Genomic DNA, 15065 nt, shown 5'->3' with positions numbered 1-15065 from the left:
CCCTCCTTCATCGAGCATCAGGCCCTGTTGGGCTTCATATCAGTTGGATACAGATGGGCTCTTCCAGCCAGCAGACTAAGCTCAGCCCCTGCCAGTTAAAACCTGCAGTGCAGCCCTCCAAATCAAAAGGAGAAAGCAGGGAAGTCAGATTGAAAGGGCAGATATAGTAAATCCAATCCTAGTAGAGTCCATTCATTAATGGCTCGGATCCCTTCCTACCAATAAATGAGATGAGATGTTAGACGTACATCTGAATTGCCGTTTTCAAATATCCCTGTTATTCTATGAGGGAGAGGAGGATACTCAGTGACCTGAAATCCAAACTCAGAACAAGGCATTCTGGGAGCTCTATCTCAAAGAGCCTGAGGAGCTAAAGCAAAGCCTCCAAGAATACACATCGAGAGCCAGGAAAGAAAAGATTCCTCCCCACGCTCATTACCCAGCATGGAAGGAGAGGTACCAGACTCAGAGATGGAGAAGACAGGGAGGGAGATTCAAGAGACTTTCTCCTGAGGAGAGGTTTTCCAGCCAAGGGTAAAAACAAAAACAAACAAACATAAAAAAATTCTGAAGGTCCTTCCCCAGGAAGTGGAACAAGAAAAGGAAGTCTGTGGGTAGCAGACTTGAAAGCAGCTACGACCCCTATGGGGTTGGAAAGAAATCAGTTCTACCTCTCCCTGGAACACTAGAGGATAGTGTCAGATTAGAATGGGACATCCAGCCAAGCGCAGAAGGCCCAACAGACACCAGAGACTCTCCAGTCACCTCTTTGGTAGATGATTTGGTCATCCTGTCCAAAAATTATTTTTCATGTAGAGAGCCATATCAGTACCTAGATGGATGGACAGACAGACAGATGAATTGTTTTACTCGATAGGATTCACATCCAGCAGCAGATGGTATCCATAGTGACCATCTGGAAAGAAGACATGCGGGCAAAACAGTTATTGGCTTTCTCCAAACACTCTGGAGGGAAATTAATTGCACCATTTGTGGGCAGGTAGACTATTGAAACAGCTGAGAAGAACCTAGAAAACAGCTGAACATGCAGGAAGGGATTTTATCTACCAGATATGGCTGGTATTCTTTTGGAGCAGCAGATATACCCAGTCTAGTGGAGCAGATGCTGGATTCTCAGAAGAATATGGTGAGAAGAATCCATAGAAAGTATAGGGGTGAAGCAAATTGGATTCCATACAAAATAAATAGAATTTTAATTTGCAAAGATAGTCTCCTCTGTTAAAACTTGCCAAATGGGTCTGGTTCTCTAGAGCCCTTACAACTTCTAGTGACTTCATGGTGCTCTGGTGCCTCTGTTTCTGAGTCCAGTCAAACTTCCCCATTCTCATATGACAGAGAGTCACTTCTGAGCTATACAGGAACACTTCAGTTTCCCTTTCTCCCAAGGGATATGCACAGATAAATACACTAAAGATTGTGGCGCTCTCAGATTCCTGGTAACAGCAGCCCTACAAGTGCCTTCAGTCTCTTCTGCCCTGGTGCTGTTGCAGGGCTCCACTTTAGGACCCATGCAAGGTGATCAGGTGCCTGCCACGCAGAGCTCCAGCACAGGTGCTCCCAGTGCTCAAGTATCGGCTGAAATCATTGTTTACAAAATACAGTAACTTCCCTGCTTCCAAGGCAAGTCTCCTCCTTTGTTTGGTGCAATAGATGCTTGTGCTTTGTTTCCACCTTAAGCTTGTCTATACAGTGTGCAGCAAGCTGGGGTGGGTAGCTTACATCACATTACCCTACTCTGCACGAGCTGTCCATATGGACCATGCTGCCATGCACTAGAAGTTCCCTAGCGCATGTTGACCAGGGTGGATAAAAATCAGTGCTTTCTGAGGAAAAAACCTATCTAAAGTTAGTTTTAATTAAGATACATTATAGCTCAAAGATATCTCATTATGGAATAGAGATTATAAATTCTAATTCTATAGTATGAGACACTATATTCATGTAATGTTTAAGAAAAGTTTTGTAAATGAGTTCCAGTAGTTCATGGATTAGGGACCCAAACTTATGGGGTTCCAGGGCTTTCTGTATAGATTATTTAGGTTAATCTTTCTATCTACTCAATGGGACTCAGTGCTCAGTCTAGAAGATACCATCAGAGATGCTTAGTTTTGCAGTTCTCAAACTGTGGATTTGTGTCTCCAGAGATAACATGCTTGTTAACAGCAAAAATGTTTTTAAATAAATAAATAATATATAGAGGTGAGAAATAACAGACCTCAACACTATTGTCCCTCTGCAAATTTGTGTACACAGAGTCAATCCCTTACCTCTCTCTAAAAGTGCAAAGTTTTTAAAAGTTCAATGAATAGAAGATTGTTGGGGGCAGAATTGAGCTGGACAAGGAGAAGAAGTCTGGAGATAAATGTGAGAAGGGAGGGACAGGCAGTAGAAACAAAAATGAATCTGTTTGAGCAGCATATTCCAGAAGTCTTGAGCTCTTTCTGAGTGTAGCCTTCATTGATTTGAGATCTACCATAACATTCTCTCACTAGAAGGGAAAACCTATAATGGCAGCAAGCCATAAAAGAAGCCAAGTTTGGGAATATTTTAATTAAGTTTCTCTACCTGTGGGTAAGACAGGCATGTGTGCAAAATGCAAAGAGTGCAACAAAGAAATGCAAGGCCTGATTGCCCAAATGAAACATCATCATGAGAAGTGTTCCTTCTCAGGAGGAAGCTGTGTTGAAGATGATGAAAGGAACGTGTCTGAACATGCAGGATCTTCAGGTGGGTAAACTTTTTTATTTCATACTTCTTTCTTAAGGACTGCCTGTCTTCCTTCTGAACTATTCTTGAATTCCCATGTTGGAGCAAAAATATAGCTGTTACTCTATGGTACTATCATTTTAGGTGCAGTTGTGATAAAAATAAATAGCTGAAATAGGCAGCTCTTCCTTTTACAATTTCATCTTTAAAGTAGTAGTGAGTATCAGTGAATGCAATGAGTAGTAATAAATGAGCAGTATCGTAATAATAAATAACTGCATTGACTTATTTTGTTTAGGAGAATCCATCCTCAACATACAGGATTCTGAAGACTATCCACCTTCAAGATCACCATCATTTTCTATAGTTTCAGAGTTATCTACCAATGATAGTGTTTGTGTCACATCATGTGTGTCACATAGCCACAGTATATCACCTGTAGCAAAAAGAAAAAACATCTCCATCATCCAGAAACTACCATAGATACGTTTGTGATAAGAACCAGCAGATTATAAAAAGAGGTAATTGATGGAAAAAATTACCCAGTTTATGCAACAAACTCTCCTTTCTGCATGATTGAGAACCCACACTTCACTAACATGGTTCAGTCATTAAGACCAGGATACAGTCCACCCAACAGAGCAGATGTTGCAAGCAAATTGCTGGATAAAGCGTATGAAAAAGAAATTGAGCAATTAGCAAAAGGTCTAGAGGGTAAAATGGTTAACCTGAGTCTTGATGGGTGGAGCAATGTCCACAATTATGCTATTGTATGTGCTTGTGTGACAACAGAAGAAGGAAATGTCTTCCTTACTGAAACAATTGATACATCAGGAAATGCACACACAGCAGAATATTTACAAGAAGTAGCAGTAAAAGCTATAACAAACTGTGAAAAACATTCCAATGTCTAGTATGCAGCTTGGTCACAGACAATGCTGCAAATGTATCCAAGATGAGAAGAAACTATTTCCAAGAGAATCCCAAGCTGATAACATATGGTTGCAGTGCTCATTTGATGCACTTCCTAGCCAAAGATTTCAGTGTTCCAGAAATAAAGGCTAATATTCTTGAAATTGCAAAATACTTCTGTTAAAACCACTTTGCAGCAGCTGCTCTGAAAAAAGTGGGAGAAACCAAGCTAACTCTCCCACAAGACATGCAATGGAACTCAGTAGTGGACTATTCTGAGCACTATATCAAGAACTAGCCTAATCTGATGACAGTTTGTGAACAAAATCGTGAAAAAATAGATGGCACTATCACAGCCAAAGTTTTCAGCATTGGGCTTAAGAGAAATGTTGAAAACATGCTCAGTGCACTGAAACTTATTTCCGTAACCTTCAACAAAATGCAGGGAAATAGCTGTTTTATTGCTGATGCTGTTGAAATTTGGAAGGAACTGAGTGAGATCTTAAAAAGAGAAATATGCAATGACAGAGTTAAATTACAAGCATTAAAAAAAACGAATGGGACAAGCATTATCTCCGGCTCATTTTCTTGCAAATATTCTCAATACTTGGTACCAGGGTCAAACCTTAACTGCTGAAGAAGAGGAGTTGGCTATGACATGGACGTCCAGCAATCATCCCTCCATAATGCCAACTATAATAAGCTTGAGCTAATGGTGAACCGTTCAGGAAATATATGTTTGCTGATGATGTTTTAAAGAAAGTCACACCAGTGAACTAGTGGAAGCCACTTAAGCACTTGGATTCAGAGACTGTTGAAGTGATAATCTCACTTTTAACAGCAGTAGCTTCTTCTGCCGGTGTAGAAAGAATATTTTCTATCTTTGGACTAATTCATTCCAAATTGAGAAATCGTTTGGGACCTGAAAAAGCAGGAAAGCTTATTTTTATTTTCCACATTATGAACAAACAGGAAAATGAAAGTGAAGATGACTGAGTTAGATGCAGAAGCCAATATTTTAAGTTTCTCATGTTGACCTGGCTGACAGTTGATTTAATTTTTTTTTAAATATTTCATTTAACTATTTTAGTTAAAAACAGTTTTAAGAAAAACAAACCTGATTTTAAAAAACTTGAACATTTAACTACATTCAAAAATTCATATGCTTGTTTTGTTAAAATATTTTATGTTTGCTGTTGAAGAAAAAATCCAGAATACATAATGTTGTTGTTTTAGTTGAATAAAACAAATTAAATGTTTGTCTGGTGATTTTCTCCTCCTAATACAGCATGGTAAGAAAATCCTCCAAATATTAATGATTAACCTGTTGAATTGGAGAAAGTTCACCTCCCAATGACTTCATTAATATCTGCTTCAATTACCTTTGGTAAATGAAACAACCAAACAATCATTCATTTTCTGATATAGCTGTAAAACTAATCTGAAAAGTTTTCAAAATAAATCACTTTGAAAATATATAGTGTGTACCTTCTAAAAATGAAACCTACATCTATCTCTGAGTTGTAAAAAAATATGTATTAAGCTTATAACAACCAACAAGAGTGAACTTTTATGTAGAAATCCATGATTAAATTGTGTCTTCCTGACCAGTGATTTAAATCATGATTTAAATCAAATCCACCCTGATGTTGATCCTCCCATTTCCAAGCAAGGTGGAAGAAAGCACAGTGCGGGACTTGTAGTGCACAGCAGCAGGGAACACACGGACATCTAGTGTGCAGCAGGCCTAGTGCAAAGTAGAGTCACACCCCAGCTTGCCGTGCACTAATTATTCATATGGATGAGCCTCTTGTGGTGCAATTCAGATGTATTTCAGTCCAGTTGAAGGCCCTGGAGTGGTTTGTATTCAGTTACTGTTGACATTGAATCCCCAGTTTGTTAGATATAATTCAGTGCCTATTTCCCACATCAACTGGGGGAGAAGGAGCCTGCTGAATAATTCTCTGTAATATGCTGCATAGCGCAAGGGCCCCTGTCTATGTGTGAAGAGCCTGGTAATGATTTTAGCATGCTTTTTTTGTTCAGACTAGTTAATCATGGTTTTGGTTTTGGCAACTAAATGTAGTTGTTCTTTTGTATCAAGCAGCAATTCTAATTTCACAGCTTTCTAGGAATGTTGTAGGAATTTTAAAAGTAGATGCAAATGAAAGCTGTTACATTTACAAGATAATAAAAATGTTAACATCTGTCTGTCTTGCATATGCTTCCCAGGAAAGGCACAAAGACAAGCAGCTATGTTAAATTTGATATCTTGACTCTAAGAGTGTCTGCACTGGAGCTGAAAGGCATAATCTCCAGCTCAAGTAGACGTACCCGCTCTAGCTCTGATCAAGCTAGTGTGCTAAAAATAACAAGCATAGCTGCCCTGGCACAAGCAATGGAAGGGAATCCATTAAGTACCTACAGTCTGGGACAGGATCATACTTGGGATGGCTAGCCCTTCCTGTTCCACGTGACGTCACAGATTCTCTTCTATTTTTAGTACAGTAGTTTGATCAGAGCTAGCACAGGTATGTCTCCTTAATATAGAAATTACATCTCTAGCTCCAGTGCCAATGTACTCTCAAAGAGTGGGGAGTGGGTGAGGAAGGCAGTCAGGATGGTGGAGTCTGCAAAACCTATCTCCCAAGATCCAACATGTTGTTTGCTTAAATGGGACCACAGTGGTGGATGAGGAGTTTTCAGAGATGATAATGTCTTAGCAGCCCTCCTTAGACCAACTGACTGACCAAGCAGATGGATTCCAAACTCAGCCAATTGCAATGAGACCAAGAACAGCGACTGAGTGAGAATGAACAACCAGCCTGTCATAAACAGATAGCTAAGGGTTAATGTTCTTTTACCTGTAAAGGGTTAACAAAGGGAACCAAACACCTGACCAGAGGACCAATCAGGAAACAAGACTTTTTCAAATCTGAGTGGAGGGAAGTTTTGGGTGTGAGTTCTTTGTTCTTTGTCTTGGTTCGGTGACCCTCTTGGCTCTGAGAGTGATCTTTCTATCTCCAGGCTTTCTAATCTTCTGTTTCCAAGTTGTAAGTACAAGGATAGTAAGACAATAGGTTTATATTGTTTTTTGTATTTACATGTGTGTAGTTGCTGGAATGTGTTAAATTGTATTCTTTTTGGTTAAGGCTGTTTATTCATTTTTTCCTTTAAGCAATTGACCCTGTATATTGTCACCTTGATACAGAGACCATTTTATGTCCTTTTTCTTTCTTTTTATATAAAGCTTTCTTTTTAAGACCTGTTTGAGTGTTTTTCACTGGTTAAGGCTAAGAAACAAAGGGAGGGGGAAAATCTCTTTGTGTTAGATTTACTAAGCCTGACTTTGCATACCCTCTGGGTGAGGGGGGAGAGAGATTAGATCTCTCGGTACTTGTGTTTCAAGGACTTGAAGCAGGGAGTATCCTAGGGTCCCCAGGGCGGGGAAATCTGGGAGGAGGTAAAGAGGGGGAAGGGAAATGGTTTATTCCCCTTTGTTGTGAGACTCAAGGAATCTAGGTCTTGGGGTCCCCTGGGAAGGTTTGGGGGGACCAGAGGGTATCAGGCCCTAAAATTCCTGATTGGTGGCAGCGCTATCAGATCTAAGATAACAGACGTTTTGGAGCATGAGCTTTCGTGGGTGAATACCCACTTCTTCAGATGCATGTGGTGGAAATATCCAGGGGCAGGTATATATATGCTAGCAAGCAAGCTAGAGATAACGAGGTCAGTTCAATCAGGGAGGATGAGGCCCTGTTCTAGCAGTTGAGGTGTGAAAACCAAGAGAGGAGAAACTGGTTCTGTAGTTGGCAAGCCATTCACAGTCTTTGTTCAATCCTGAGCTGATGGTGTCAAATTTGCAGATGAACTGAAGCTCAGCAGTTTCTCTTTGAAGTCTGGTCCTGAAGTTTTTTTGCTGCAGGATGGCCACCTTAGGTCTGCTACAGTGTGGCCAGGGAGGTTGAAGTGCTCTCCTACAGGTTTTTGTATATTGCCATTCCTAATGTCTGATTTGTGTCCATTTGTCCTTTTCCGTAGAGACTGTCCAGTTTGGCCGATGTACATAGCAGAGGGGCATTGCTGGCATATGATAGCATATATTACATTGGTGGATGTGCAGGTGAATGAACCAGTGATGGTATGGCTGATCTGGTTAGGTCCTGTGATGGTGTCGCTGGTGTAGATATGTGGGCAGAGTTGGCATCGAGGTTTGTTGCATGGATTGGTTCCTGAGCTAGAGTTATTATGGTGCGGTGTGCAGTTACTGGTGAGAATATGTTTCAGGTTGGCAGGTTGTCTGTGGGCAAGGACTGGCCTGCCACCCAAGGCCTTTGAAAATGTGGGATCATTGTCCAGGATGGGTTGTAGATCCTTGATGATGTGTTGGAGGGGTTTTAGCTGGGGGCTGTATGTGATGACCAGTGGAGTCCTGTTGGTTTCTTTCTTGGGTTTGTCTTGCAGTAGGAGGCTTCTGGGTACACATCTGGCTCTGTTGATCTGTTTCCTTATATCCTCGTGCGGGTATTGTAGTTTTGAGAATGCTTGGTGGAGATTTTGTAGGTGTTGGTCTCTGTCTGAGGGGTTAGAGCAGATGCGGTTGTACCTCAGTGCTTGGCTGTAGACAATGGATCGTGTGATGTGTCCGGGATGGAAGCTGGAGATCAGTGGCACTGCTATGGGCACCCGCATGGCCCCACAATATGCCAATATCTTTATGGCCGACCTGGAACAACGCTTCCTCATCTCTCGTCCACTCACGCCCCTTCTCTCCCTACGCTACATTGATGACATCTTCATCATCTGGACCCATGGGAAGGAGACTCTGGAAAAATTCCACCATGATTTCAACAGCTTCCACCCCACCATCAACCTCAGCCTGGACCAATCTACACGGGAGGTCCACTTTCTTGACACCCCGGTGCAAATAAGTGATGGTCACATTAACACCACCCTATATCGAAAACCTACCGACCGCTATGCCTACCTTCATGCCTCCAGCTTCCATCCCGGACACATCACACGATCCATTGTCTACAGCCAAGCACTGAGGTACAACCGCATCTGCTCTAACCCCTCAGACAGAGACCAACACCTACAAAATCTCCACCAAGCATTCTCAAAACTACAATACCCGCACGAGGAAATAAGGAAACAGATCAACAGAGCCAGACGTGTACCCAGAAGCCTCCTACTGCAAGACAAACCCAAGAAAGAAACCAACAGGACTCCACCGGCCATCACATACAGCCCCCAGCTAAAACCCCTCCAACGCATCATCAAGGATCTACAACCCATCCTGGACAATGATCTCACATTTTCACAGGCCTTGGGTGGCAGGCCAGTCCTTGCCCACAGACAACCTGCCAACCTGAAACATATTCTCACCAGTAACTGCACACCGCACCATAATAACTCTAGCTCAGGAACCAATCCATGGAACAAACCTCGATGCCAAACTGCCCACATATCTACACCAGCGACACCATCACAGGACCTAACCAGATCAGCCATACCATCACTGGTTCATTCACCTGCACATCCACCAATGTAATATACGCCATCATATGCCAGCAATTCCCCTCTGCTATGTACGTCGGCCAAACTGGACAGTCTCTACGGAAAAGGATAAATGGACACAAATCAGACATTAGGAATGGCAATATACAAAAACCTGTAGGAGAGCACTTCAACCTCCCTGGCCACACTATAGCAGACCTTAAGGTGGCCATCCTGCAGCAAAAAAACTTCAGGACCAGACTTCAAAGAGAAACTGCTGAGCTTCAGTTCATCTGCAAATTTGACACCATCAGCTCAGGATTGAACAAAGACTGTGAATGGCTTGCCAACTACAGAACCAGTTTCTCCTCTCTTGGTTTTCACACCTCAACTGCTAGAACAGGGCCTCATCCTCCCTGATTGAACTGACCTCGTTATCTCTAGCTTGCTTGCTAGCACATATATATACCTGCCCCTGGATATTTCCACCACATGCATCTGAAGAAGTGGGTATTCACCCACGAAAGCTCATGCTCCAAAACGTCTGTTAGTCTATAAGGTGCCACAGGATTCTTTGCTGCTTTTACAGATCCAGACTAACACGGCTACCCCTCTGATACTTGAGATCTAAGCTATTAATTAAGCTTTGGAGGTTTCATGCTAGCTTCTCATGTTCTGAACTCTAAGGTTCAGATCTGAGTAGGACAGTTATGACACAGCCCTGTCTGCAGAGCCTGAAAAAGAGAGTCTTCAAGGTTAAACCAGAAGATATCAAAAACCGACACTACCAGCTGAATATGTGACCCCTAGGTCTGCCAGAAGGAGCAAAGAACCCCAGTCCAATGTCCATTGCTTCTGAATTGATCCCTGAACTACTGGATCTGTTGGTAAGAGAGAAAAAAATTAAAAAATCAGCCCCGTAGATGTCATTTGCGGACAACCAGGAATGGCCTTTGCCCCCTGACATGCGGACCACCAGGAATGGCCTTTGCCCCCTGACATGCAATTGTCTGCTTTATATAATCTTAATGGCAAACAACCCATTATACAGGCTGCCATGAGAAAAGGAGCTCCAGTTAGCTCACACAGAGAACACTGTCATTCCCCGGGATTCTCTGTGCTACAAAAGGAAGAAGAATTGCAATCCATCTATCAAGGAAACTACTTGCCTATCCCCACCCCAACTATCATCTCTCATACACAATAGAGATACTGACTCCTGATTCCGCTCTGCCTGGGATGCCAGCCTTCATTGCCCGCTTGCTACATTTTCAGACAAAGCACATACCTGTATTCTCCCATGCTGCCCCTCTTGCATGGGAGGAGTTCCTGGTAAGCATTCACCAAGCCCACCTTGTTGTCCTCCTTCAGACCCCTCCATAAAACTCTGCTTGGCTGTTATCCCTACAAAATGTTGACAATGGTTAGGCAGATAGTGCACTGAGACTGCTGTCTATCATGCTGACCAGTAGCACCTATTTCCTTGTGCTGCCGTCTCCAACTGTTTCTTCTTTTATACTTTGATGATAAGCACTTGGGGACAGAGATTGTCTTTTTGTTCTGTTTTACAACGTCTAGCATGATGGGGTCCTGCTCCATGACTGGGGTTGCTAGGTTCTGCCACAATACAAATAATCGATGTATATTTCCTGGAGCTCTTTAAAGGAATACAATATTTTGTGATTAAAAACCCAGAAGTGAAATTTGCAAAAAATCTTGTAAAAATTTTTAACTCAAAGTGTGTTCAGGTTTCTTTGTGTTAAATGTCTGTGGTCTATAATTAAGATGGCTGTGCTGTTTGTTCAATGGAAAGCATTAAACTAGTTCACATTTCTTTCTTCAGGTCTATGGTATGTGCTTGTGTGATCCACACTAACACTGTGGTTTTGTCCCCCTCTAGTGGCTGGAACGCAGGTTTATGAGTCTGCTGCAACCTGTGAGCTAACTGACCTGGTCCAGTAACTCAGGCAGTCAAGTCTCATGCTTTTAGAGCTAGAGGGCCTGGGTCCGGTCCCTGCAGACAGTAGGATCCAGGCACATCTTTACACTCGACTTCATTGTTTATATGCTAACTGACAGGGAACAGCTCCTGTAATAATGTTATGGCAACTTACCCTCTGATCTACTGGATAAGAGCCGTGTTCACTTTCCATTTAGTCTACAGACAATATGCTAATTAATGGCAAATATCTAAAATACCACTTACATCTAGATTGATTCCAGACTATTCCCAAAACCCTTTACTTTCCATGTCGTCCTAGTTTCCTAGATATTGATCCTTAGAAATTAATTAAGACTGATAACCAGAGGTAAGCTCATGTTCCTGCTTTCACTCAAGAGCCTATTTTACTTTATTGCTTAATTACTAAATTGCTGGAGTGAATTTTATTTAATATTAAAGACAATTTTGTAGCACTTGAAAAGTTCCCTCTCCTTGTCATATAATTGAGGGGTATAAAAGAGATGCAGTGGTCAGAGGAAGAATTAGCTGTCTGTTAGCAGTAGAACTTTGTTTGATCGTTCTCTATCAGAGTGGAATGGTGAGGAATGTATGCTGTATGGTTAATAATGTTGATTCTGTGATCAGTTTAAATGACTGGATCCTTTGTTCTGTCTTTAAACATGACCATTTCATAACAGTCCAGTCATTTGGACTCTGATCTTGTTCCCATTGAAGTCAATATAAAACGCCCCCAAGATGCCCTTTGCTCACAGCAGGGTACTGTATGTAGTGTGGTTAGTATGTTTAAGAACGTTGTTAAATTTAGAAGCTTCCTTTTATTGTTCTCTTGGAAACATACTGGTTCCCCCATATTTCTCTGTTGCACAGAGCTGGCTTAGACAAGGATTCCTTAAGCAAAATACAATCCCCCACCTTATCTCTTTTGCATTCTTTAAAATTCTGTACATGGAATAATTAGATACTAGATAAAACCTAAAAAAATAGAGAAGTTGAATATTGCTATAATTCAGAAAATGTCATGCACTGAAAAAAGATTTGGTGGTGGGGAAAGACAGGAAACAAGTATTTGCTGCATATTACACTGCTGAAAGGAGGGCAGCTACATTAATACATGAAAGCTTAGTCTTTGTGGTTAGCTCATTTTTTACAGGTGATTTCTTGCTGTCTGGCAGTAATGTTACTATTTGATTGATATATATACCCCTCCTATGAATTTATATCAGCTTTGTTTATCAGTTACTCCATTCTTACATACATGAATTGTATCCTAGAGGAGACTTGAATGTTTGGGGAAATCCCAAGGCTGAGTAAAGCCCACATAACCAGCTCTATCTTTCCTCTGATTATAACTATGAGTGAAGAAGAGCTGCTGCACTCCAGTGGTACACGGCAGGTATAGCAGCCCTTTGGAGGGGCCCATTATCAACAGAGGTAAGTTAGAGCAGCTTCAGGGCTATTTTAACTTGCACATACCCCAGAATCAAGGAGTGCAAAGGTGGCATAAAGTTCAGCTGGTCTCAGTAATTGGAGCCAATTTTTAAATGTTGAAATAAAACCATCCATGTGCTTTCAGAGATTGTGTCCTGTGAATGCCCCAGTAGTTATAGCTGCAATTGTAATGGAAGAAAAACTATTCATTTGAGAAGCTCCTACTGCAACACAAATACAGAGTTTTTTGAAGAACCTAAAAAGCCTACAATTTACTAAAGATGGAAAAGGTACAGGTTGAAGCAGAGATCTCAAAAGACAGTGTTCAGAACACAAGGGAGCTTCCAAATCTCTACGGCCAGTGGAGTGTGTCACTAGCAAGTTCTCGTGCTTCAGACACCCAACTCTCCATCCCTGCCTTGTACAGGGGAAGGTTCCTAGTTCCTGCTTGGAAGTCAGTGTAATTACTCATGACAAAATTTAACACTTGGGCAGACTGGAGATTAGAGAAACTCACGTCATTTAATTAAGCTAGACAGCAAAATTGTGGCAAAAAATCTTAGCTAATCCACCGCCTCTAGTAGAGCTTGAATTCACTGCAGAGTTTCCTTGAGTTATAACTTACAGTTTGAGGAGTTCAGTATCTCAGCCAGAGGTTATGGGTCTATTACAGGAATGGGTGGGTGAGGTTCTATGGCCTGTGATGTGCAGGAAATAAGACTAGATTATCATGATGGTCCCTTCTGGCCTTAAAGTCTCTGAATCTTGCCCCTAACTCAAGTTCCGTCTATACACACAAACGTTAACTTGAGTGTGGTGGTGCTTTTAGCTCAAGTTGGCCAGTTCGAGCTAGCACAGCTCGTCAACTGTAACCCAACCACTCTGTGCAGCTGGAGACTTATTTCACAGCATGGCTGCTCTTGCTTGAACTAGGCATTAACTCAAGTGTAGCTAGCTCAAGTTAACTCTGCAATGAAGACATAGCCTGGCTGTCACTGCAAATTCACATTAACCAGTCCAGCTTGAACATAAGAACGGCCATACTGGGCCAGACCAAAGGTCCATCTAGCCCAGTATCCTGTCTTTAGACAGTGGCCAGTGCCAGGTGCCCCAGAGGGAATGAACAACAGATAATCATCAAGTGATCCATCCTCTGTCACCCATTCCCAGCTTCTGGTAAATAGAAGTTAGGGATGCCATCCCTGCCCATCCTGGTTAATAGCCATTGATGAACCTATCCTTCATAAACTTATCTAGTTCTTTTTTGAACCCTGTTATAGTCTTGGACTTCACAACATCCTCTGGCAAAGAGTTCCACAGGCTGACTGTGCATTGTGTGAAAAAAATACTTCCTTTTGTTTGTTTTAAAGCTGCTGCCTATTAATTTCACTTGGTAACTCCCTAGTTCTTGTGTTATGAGAAGGAGTAAATAACACTTCCTTATTTACTTTCTTCACACCACTCATGATTTTATAAACCTCTATCATAATCCCCCTTAGTTGTTTCTTTTCCAAGCTGAAAAGTCCCAGTTTTATTAATCTCCCCTCATATGGCATCCATTCCATACCCCTAATCCCTAGCTTGATCCCATGAAAAGTCACAAATCATAATATTTGGTGAAAGACCAGCATCTTTTTGCAGTAAACAAACAAATAAAAGCAGCTTTCCTCTAGAGTTAGGTGCAAAGGGGCTGTTCTGTAGGGTTCTGAGAAATGCTCTAATACTGGAGCTGTTTAATTCTGGACATATCTTTGTAACTTCCAGTAACTATTATACAGTTATCTATGGTCATTCCTCTATTTAAATGGCTCTTGATCAGAGACATTCTCCTTAAGATTGGCACAGAGGAAAGGTATATTTTGTGACACTTCTGGTTTGCTCTATGCATTGACCTCCTTGTAATAGCTACCAGAGATCCTCCAGAGAGACTCAAGAGCCAATCCAGAATAATATAAAATTGCTCTTTCACAGATGACATCCTGCCTCAGTTGAAACACAAGCCTCAATCTGAGACCTTAACAAAGTCATAGACCTATGTCATCTCCGTGTCAATATGACCCAATCAGAGGTAATACCTCAAGGTACCCATCCAAGCATCGTCCATGCATGTGGATCCCTAAATCTCTAACTATAATCACATAATCAAAACTTGGTTGCATGACATTTCCCTGGTGCAAACCCCACACAGTAAGGCATGGCCAAGTTCCAGGGGCCTCTCGGCTGTACCCAAATGCCCAAACAGCATGTTTCCAGTGATGTTGATGGACTCCGCATCTTCCCAAGGAACTTCCTACTGCTTCCAGCTGGTAGGGAAATACACTACACGTTCGTCTCCCTCCCAGTATAACACAAACCTTAATTACAACCTCAGCACATTAGCAAACAACCTGCATTGACAGATGTGCCCAACATAGGTGTGGTGTGTGCTTGTGGGCACATATTGAGGTTATAAATAAGGTTTTGCTTTATATTTGGAGGGAGACTGTGTTTGTGTTTCCTTAGCTGCTGAAGGAAGAAGGAGGGTATGAATAGTTTC

At 41.8% G+C, this 15065-nt stretch overlaps 1 protein-coding gene across 1 annotated transcript in view; it reads left to right on the top strand.

The window, feature by feature from the left end:
- Positions 1–3118, top strand: part of ADCY9 (adenylate cyclase 9) — a 191149-nt gene extending 188031 nt beyond the window's left edge. Inside the window, exon 12 of the mRNA XM_050968073.1 lies at positions 3026–3118. Within this exon, the coding sequence (XP_050824030.1) occupies positions 3026–3094 (69 nt within the window). The 3' untranslated portion in view covers positions 3095–3118. The remainder of the gene's footprint in view (positions 1–3025) is intronic.
- Positions 3119–15065: the final 11947 nt, after the last annotated feature.

This window comes from Gopherus flavomarginatus, chromosome 9, assembly GCF_025201925.1.
Source record: "Gopherus flavomarginatus isolate rGopFla2 chromosome 9, rGopFla2.mat.asm, whole genome shotgun sequence".
Lineage (NCBI taxonomy): Eukaryota > Metazoa > Chordata > Testudines > Testudinidae > Gopherus > Gopherus flavomarginatus.
This window is presented reverse-complemented; position numbering and strand designations above follow the sequence as displayed.